Genomic DNA, 7,210 nt, shown 5'->3' on the forward strand with positions numbered 1-7,210 from the left:
CACCTCCGATCGTACTTTTTTGTTTTTTGATTTTTTTTGGGCGTTCAGTCGAGGAAGTACGTCCCCTCCACATTTTTTCAACCTAACACAAAGCATTTATTAGTACAAACTTGCGTTTAAAGCTAGTTATGTAGACCTAATTGAAAGTCTAGACTATGTGCCAGAATGCACCATTTGACCTCTAATTAAGTTGTTGTTCTTGTCGAAGGATCCCCAGCCCCCCTACATGGGAATCGGCTAAATGAATGACCCTAGAATCCTTGTTTCGCCTCTGGTGATTCCATACAGTTTCAAAACACTACCTAATTCAGTTTGGGGGTTGTGGGGAGGGGGGGCGTGGGGACACTCTTCGAGGGGCAGTGAGACATATATATTACTTTGATGGGGGGGGGGCGCAAAGTTACCTCAAAACATTTTGACAAAATTGATCCACTAATGATTCCGTATTAAACAATTTCCAGTATTGCAATGGGTTTTTTTTTTTATTTGTCAAGAAAACGACACTTTTTGACTCCTATTTATGCTAGGTTTACAACGACAGGGCAATTCTTAATTACAATTTTTTGGATTTAAAGAGTACATTCTAGATAGCGAGAGCGCACATTTTAATCGCAAAAAGTGAAAAAGGGTCCTTTTCTTATATTTTGGCATTCCTATGTTTCTCACAGACATTGCGCGAGGGACACGTTAAACCTGTCCCATGGCTTCGTCGCCGTTTAACTTGAAAATAAAGCAATGTGTTACATACACTGTTGCTTTGTCAAAGCCGTGTGTATGACGGATCAGTGTTGTTATAGACGTACGGGTCCACTAAATTGGGGATGGGAAAAGGGATAAAAGGCGGAGAGATGCAAAGTGACTTTTGACATCTTCCAGCCCCATCCCCTCATATACACACCCCATACATGTAACATATCACAATGGGGGAGGGGAGTTTCTTCTTCCGCATCACACAGTTCATATCACGTGTTTATACTTCCTTCTTCTTCCAAATTGACCTCAATTAGGTTGTATTATAAATATCGTGAAGCGGTAATGTTACTTCGCTGAAGAAAAAAAAAATACTTTGTGGACCTGCTTCATTTGTTGAATATCATTAACATGTATCCCTTAGAGTCACTATAGTCCATTTTTTTGTTATAAACTCAAATAACTCTTAATTGTGCAACCTAAATATGCATAATGCATGCGGAACCACGACCTGGCTATTATACGCGTATATATTCGAATTAATACGCGGATATATTATGCAGTGTTTGTCCCACATGGCTTGCCATAAACGTTGATTCCTGGTGCGTGAGGTGGTAAATTCAGGGGCGGGTTGCTACAGGGAATCATGAAACTGACGGCCATGCATGAGCTTGAAACAAGCAACCCGATATACGGCGTTATATTGAAGTATGAGTATTTAGAGGAACTATAAAGACTATAAGGGCATGATATTTGCATATGGCACATCATTTAGCCAACAGGAGATATATAGTGGAACATTTTTTTGGTACCCGAGGCTAGGATTAATTGATCAGCCTGGCTCTGCCCATACATGCAGTCATATCAAGTGGTTATAAGGTTTGTTCCTTTACGGTAATGTTACTTTACGGCAGCGTTACTTGACTATTGATGTGGTCCAAGAAAGGAAAGTCCTTTTTAATTTAAACCCTCCCAACTTCAGCACAAAAGAGGTACAAAGTTCCAAAACAGAAATAAACTTTAACAGCAATATTGCACACTAATGATACACTGTACAACTCAAATTGCCTAAAAACTATACAGTTCCTCATCATTTAGATTCCAGTGGTTGTCCAACGTTGCCTTGAGATCATTCAATGAAGTTGCAAAGACGACCACCTCAGGAATAGAGTTTTATGTATTAACAACTCGGTAAGAGAACTAATTGACATGCACTGTGCTTCTTGGCGATCTTGTAGCCATGAACTCTAGTTTGGCAGACTGAGTAAGGGGCGGTCATTAGAATATATTTAGGGCGTGGTTTCATTTCCCTCACCACCCTCTCCAGTCCAACTATATGTGCACATTTGCAACTTAAATATTATAAACAGGCAACTGTAAATGGCTCCAAAATAACATTACTCGTCTAGTACAAAGAAAGTTAACGAAAAAAAGTACTTTCGTTTCTATCGAATTGGTGAGGTGTTGCTACAGGCTCTACGTATAAATCTGTAGACAATCAGCTTCGTCCTGCATGTACAATGCACTACTCTACGTTTTAATGCGCTAGCGTCCTGCTGAAAACTCCTTTTTTAACTAGTTTCTTCGAATTTCAGTTGATAAAATGTTGGTACGTTGCGATTGATCTGATTAACAAATTTCGTAAGTACAATCCTGTTGTTTATGAAACGCTCCGATAGTTCAACCTTTAACCCTTCGGCGATTCGCGTTACTCATAAAATAGAACTCCATATATGGTATGCTACCTGTAATTGAACCTCATTATGTTAATGATATGCAACGGTTTGGCTTAAATACAGCAAGTACTTCTTCCTCATTCCCTATTCGTCTGCTTCACTACAACTCCTGCAACCGGCAGAAGCGCACATCTCAAGAACCTTCTATGTAAGTTTTAATTTATTCATAAATTTTGACACTTTAATGAATACCTAGAACACTGTTTTTTAGAATTTAGCAATCGCAAAGGTTTCCAACATTACCTTGCTCAGAAACGTGCAATTCAAAGGCCTTAACAGTTAGGTAGATACAATCCACACGTGGTTTTGCTGTATAACTAGTATAAGGGGCGTTACCCCACGTGTATATGTAGCCTGCGCTACACTATAATTGTACGATAATTGCTTACGTTTTAAATTTAAAGGTTACATCGTAAATTTCAATTTGATCATATTATACTGTTTAATCTAATAGCTTAGTTGATCTGTGTGGAAAAGAATCTACCCATATTTCAAACGTAACTTGCATTTATGCGTAGGCTAGGTGCATGTGCAGTTCCAGGGTTTGAGTTTCTATAACCGTTGGCACTTTGTTCAGATTGGGAAGCCAGTATAGGCCTACACAGGATACTCGGCAAACACAACACATTCTATGTTTTAAAATATCAGGAAAATGTTTGCACAAATGTTATTAACATTATCAATGGCGTTTTAATAACATCAAATGTTAGTCACTAGGAAAGTGGACGGAGTGTGGCTATATGTTGGCATGATTGTTCATAATCATATTTGCGGTTCCTTTGAATATTTTCCGAAGAATGTTATTGAAACATCTGTATAACATATTACGTTTATTGTATATTGTATGTATTATGTATTCTCATTTGTAAAATGTTATATAAACATACTATTTGATGACAATTCGAAATCTTTTTGAAACTTATGTGTTTGCCAGAGTATGTACTAAGAATGCCATAGCATGTCGCTTAATTTAAGTTCAATCCTCATAGGCTCATACCAACTGAATTAATGTAAGATTTGGATGATAGGGCAGACATTTTGTGCATTTCATTAGCCATCAGGCTGTCAGATTAAGGCATAACCTTTCACATTGTACGTGTAGTCATTGTACGTGTAATGATTTATTTTAAGGTGTGGCATGTACATGTAGGTAACTTGGGATAGTCATATAGGCGACTTGGTGTGTTAATGCATAGGCTCCTGTGTTAAGGCATAGGCTGTGTGGGACTAACTTCTTGTGGTGCTTCTTGTTGCTCATAAAAAAAATCCATTATTTATAGATCACATTTCAACACACCCAAAATATAGTTGCATACTGTATGTATCCATACATTGCTGCAGTTCCTTGTTCATTCGGGATAGCCTTGGAAGGTGTTTGCTACAATTTGGCCTGCAAGTGCCGTCATGCAAAGCCGTGGGTGTATTTCCTGATTGGGGTGTTTGCACAAAAGGAAGCACTTTGAATCTCTTGCATATTATTGGCTCCTCCCACTTTTTTTGTTCAGTGCTTTAAAAGGGCATGTGGTTTACAAATTCTTATCTGACTGCTCACCTCTTGCAACTTTATTTTAGCAATGAAGATCATATAAAGTAAAGTGTGTGTATGTCAGTTTCCTCATTACTGTTTAACAGCATAGGTCATAGATAGGTGTGAATACTTTTCCAACTGAACCAGAGTTTAGTTTTCATGTTTTTGACTTTGTTAATTTTCAGACAATCACCTACCACAACCCAACACAACTACAAAAATGGAGGATGAAGTACAAGCTCTCGTTATTGACAATGGATCCGGTATGTGCAAAGCCGGTTTTGCTGGAGATGATGCTCCACGTGCAGTGTTCCCTTCACTTGTTGGAAGGCCAAGACATCAGGTTAGTAATATAATTGTTTTTGTAATTTTACTTCCATATGCTGTTCATTGCTTTATTTGCAAATGAATACAACCAAAAGGAGTGGTTTACTGTTGAGACTAGTTTTCAGAGGAATAATTTAATTCAGTAGTTAAAAAAAAAACTTTTTAAATTTTTTTACTTCCATATGCACGCAGTACATTGCTTTATTGCAAATGAAAGACACCAAAAGGAGTGGTTTACTGGTTTTTCATAGGAATAATTTAATTCAGTAGTTAAAATTTTTGATTTTAGGTGTAAGGCTGTTCATAGTACCTGCCAAATTGTAGTACATTTTTGCAAATGAAACGGATCCAAAGGTTTTTATTTAACTGTTTTTCCTTTTCTCTTGTGAACAGGGTGTGATGGTTGGTATGGGACAGAAAGACAGCTATGTAGGAGATGAAGCACAGAGCAAACGTGGTATCCTCACCTTGAAATATCCAATTGAACACGGTATCGTCACAAACTGGGATGATATGGAAAAGATCTGGCATCACACATTCTACAATGAACTCCGTGTAGCCCCAGAGGAGCACCCAGTACTCTGCACAGAAGCTCCACTCAACCCTAAAGCCAACAGGGAAAAGATGACACAGGTAATCAAGTTTCTTTATTAACTATTGGGCTGTTTAGTTATAGTGTGTCGATGCTCGCTCGCATAGCTGGCAGTTCAGGTTTTCTTCGGATGGGGTGGGTGAATTATACAGGATCCCTTCTTTTCCACCTCTGTTGATAGTGGCCCAATGTATCACCAGAATGAAGCAACTATGCTTAGGTATGCCTGCCACGTGACATCTTCTGTAAGGGGCTTTCATCAGACCTTATCAGACTTAGTGGTTTTATCAAATATTTGTTCTCACCCTAAATCATTCACAACTTCAATGTTAATCTTTGTTTACTTTCACAGATCATGTTCGAGACTTTCAACACCCCCGCTTTCTATGTTGCAATCCAAGCCGTGCTATCTCTGTATGCATCTGGTCGTACCACTGGTATTGTCATGGACTCTGGTGACGGTGTCTCTCACACAGTACCCATCTATGAAGGTTATGCTCTTCCTCACGCTATCCTTCGTCTTGATCTTGCTGGACGTGACCTTACTGACTACCTTATGAAGATTCTGACAGAGAGAGGCTACACCTTTACCACAACAGGTGAGATTTTTCACTCTAATTCCTATAGTTTACAGGTTGAGACCTGCACCTTTTCAGTAGGATAGAAGTGGGAAGTGTAAGGTATTGCAATCTTCCAGCATTTTACCCGGATTGTCAAATTCTTAGAATTCGCGAAGCATATATTCCTGGAGGGGGAAGGGAGGGGGTGTGGTACATAATATTCCCCAGCATCCCTTGCTTCTTATTGTTTCTGAAATTTCAGACATTTAACATGCCCTAATTTTTTGATCCCTGCAGCTGAACGTGAAATCGTCCGTGATATCAAGGAGAAACTGAACTACGTTGCTCTCGACTTTGAACAAGAAATGCAGACCGCTGCCTCCAGCTCTTCATTGGAGAAGAGCTATGAACTCCCTGATGGACAGGTCATCACCATCGGCAACGAGCGATTCCGCTGCCCAGAGGCTATGCTTCAGCCATCTTTCCTTGGAATGGAATCTGCTGGTATCCACGAGACCACGTACAACAGTATCATGAAATGCGACGTTGACATCCGTAAGGATCTGTACGCCAACATTGTCCTTTCCGGTGGTACCACTATGTTCCCAGGTATCGCTGACCGTATGCAGAAGGAAATCTCAGCCCTGGCACCACCCACCATGAAGATCAAGGTCATCGCTCCACCAGAGAGGAAATACTCTGTCTGGATTGGTGGATCCATCCTAGCATCTCTCTCCACCTTCCAACAGATGTGGATCAGCAAGGAAGAATATGATGAATCTGGCCCAAGCATTGTCCACAGGAAATGCTTCTAAATTGTGAACACATGTGTGACGGTGCATTCTTGATGCCCCGTTAAACTTAAAATCAAAGACATTCAAATATAACACTAAAAAACATGCTATGATGTGGCAGATATAAAACTTGCTCACATTTTGGTCCAACCAATTTCTGCTAACTTTTTGGGCCAGCATTCCACTAATAAATTTCCGAGGTCTTGGTCTTGAATTGCTCACCAAAAAGCAAATTTTTAGTTTTGTAGAGAAAATTTAACAAGATTGACTTGACTGTTCAGACATATCACTTGTATGTCTATTGCCAAACAAGGGAGATTGCCAATGAGAGAAAGGTTTAATACCTCCCGTGGCAGTTTTGTGTTGATAAAGCAAACCTTGACATTCAGTTGAGTCTGTGTGATGCGACTTCAAACCCCACCAGGGGAGGTTTTCTAGTTCAGCAAAGTTGGTATGCATTTTTGTAGCTTGTTGTACCCACCTCTCTTGAAACAGACTTGGTTGGAAGCTTAGCTATTGACTTTGTTTTGCACAAATTATAATCCACCATTTTGGTACTTTATAAACAAATAGTTGACATAACCCTTGGAGGATATAACATTTTCCTGGGTTTTGTCTTTATGTTAACTGACAGGCACTTTGCACAAGCTGTGCACTGCAATAGTATGTCCCGTTTCCAATGTTAATTGGGTACTGTTGCATTGCTAGTTTTCTGCTCTTTCAGACTTTTTTTTTTTACCACAAGAAATGGTTTCTTTTTATTTTGTATGAGAAAAAGTATAATTTGTGTAAGTTGTGGTAGTGATCGGTATAAGAAAAGAATGAAAAGATAATCACATTTGTCTTCATTATTTACTCCTTGTGATGTGTATTTGAAAGGTCCCAAGTTTTCTTTTGTGTTTGGGTACAAAAACCGCATATGAATAGGATGAAATCCCCCTCCCCCCCACACATACTTTGTAATAGTCCTGGGAGATGTGGTG

At 39.3% G+C, this 7,210-nt stretch overlaps 1 protein-coding gene across 1 annotated transcript; it reads left to right on the forward strand.

Annotated features, from left to right (window-relative positions):
- Positions 1 to 2,197: 2,197 nt before the first annotated feature.
- LOC139959052 (actin, non-muscle 6.2-like) lies at positions 2,198 to 7,060 on the forward strand. Its single transcript, XM_071956591.1, has 5 exons — positions 2,198 to 2,574; positions 4,140 to 4,297; positions 4,675 to 4,914; positions 5,226 to 5,472; positions 5,731 to 7,060. Exons 2-5 carry the CDS (start codon positions 4,175 to 4,177, stop codon positions 6,246 to 6,248), a joined length of 1,128 nt encoding a protein of 375 aa, XP_071812692.1. The 5' UTR covers positions 2,198 to 2,574; positions 4,140 to 4,174; the 3' UTR covers positions 6,249 to 7,060.
- Positions 7,061 to 7,210: the final 150 nt, after the last annotated feature.

Source organism: Apostichopus japonicus, chromosome 18, assembly GCF_037975245.1.
Source record: "Apostichopus japonicus isolate 1M-3 chromosome 18, ASM3797524v1, whole genome shotgun sequence".
In the NCBI taxonomy this organism is placed as follows: Eukaryota; Metazoa; Echinodermata; class Holothuroidea; order Aspidochirotida; family Stichopodidae; genus Apostichopus; species Apostichopus japonicus.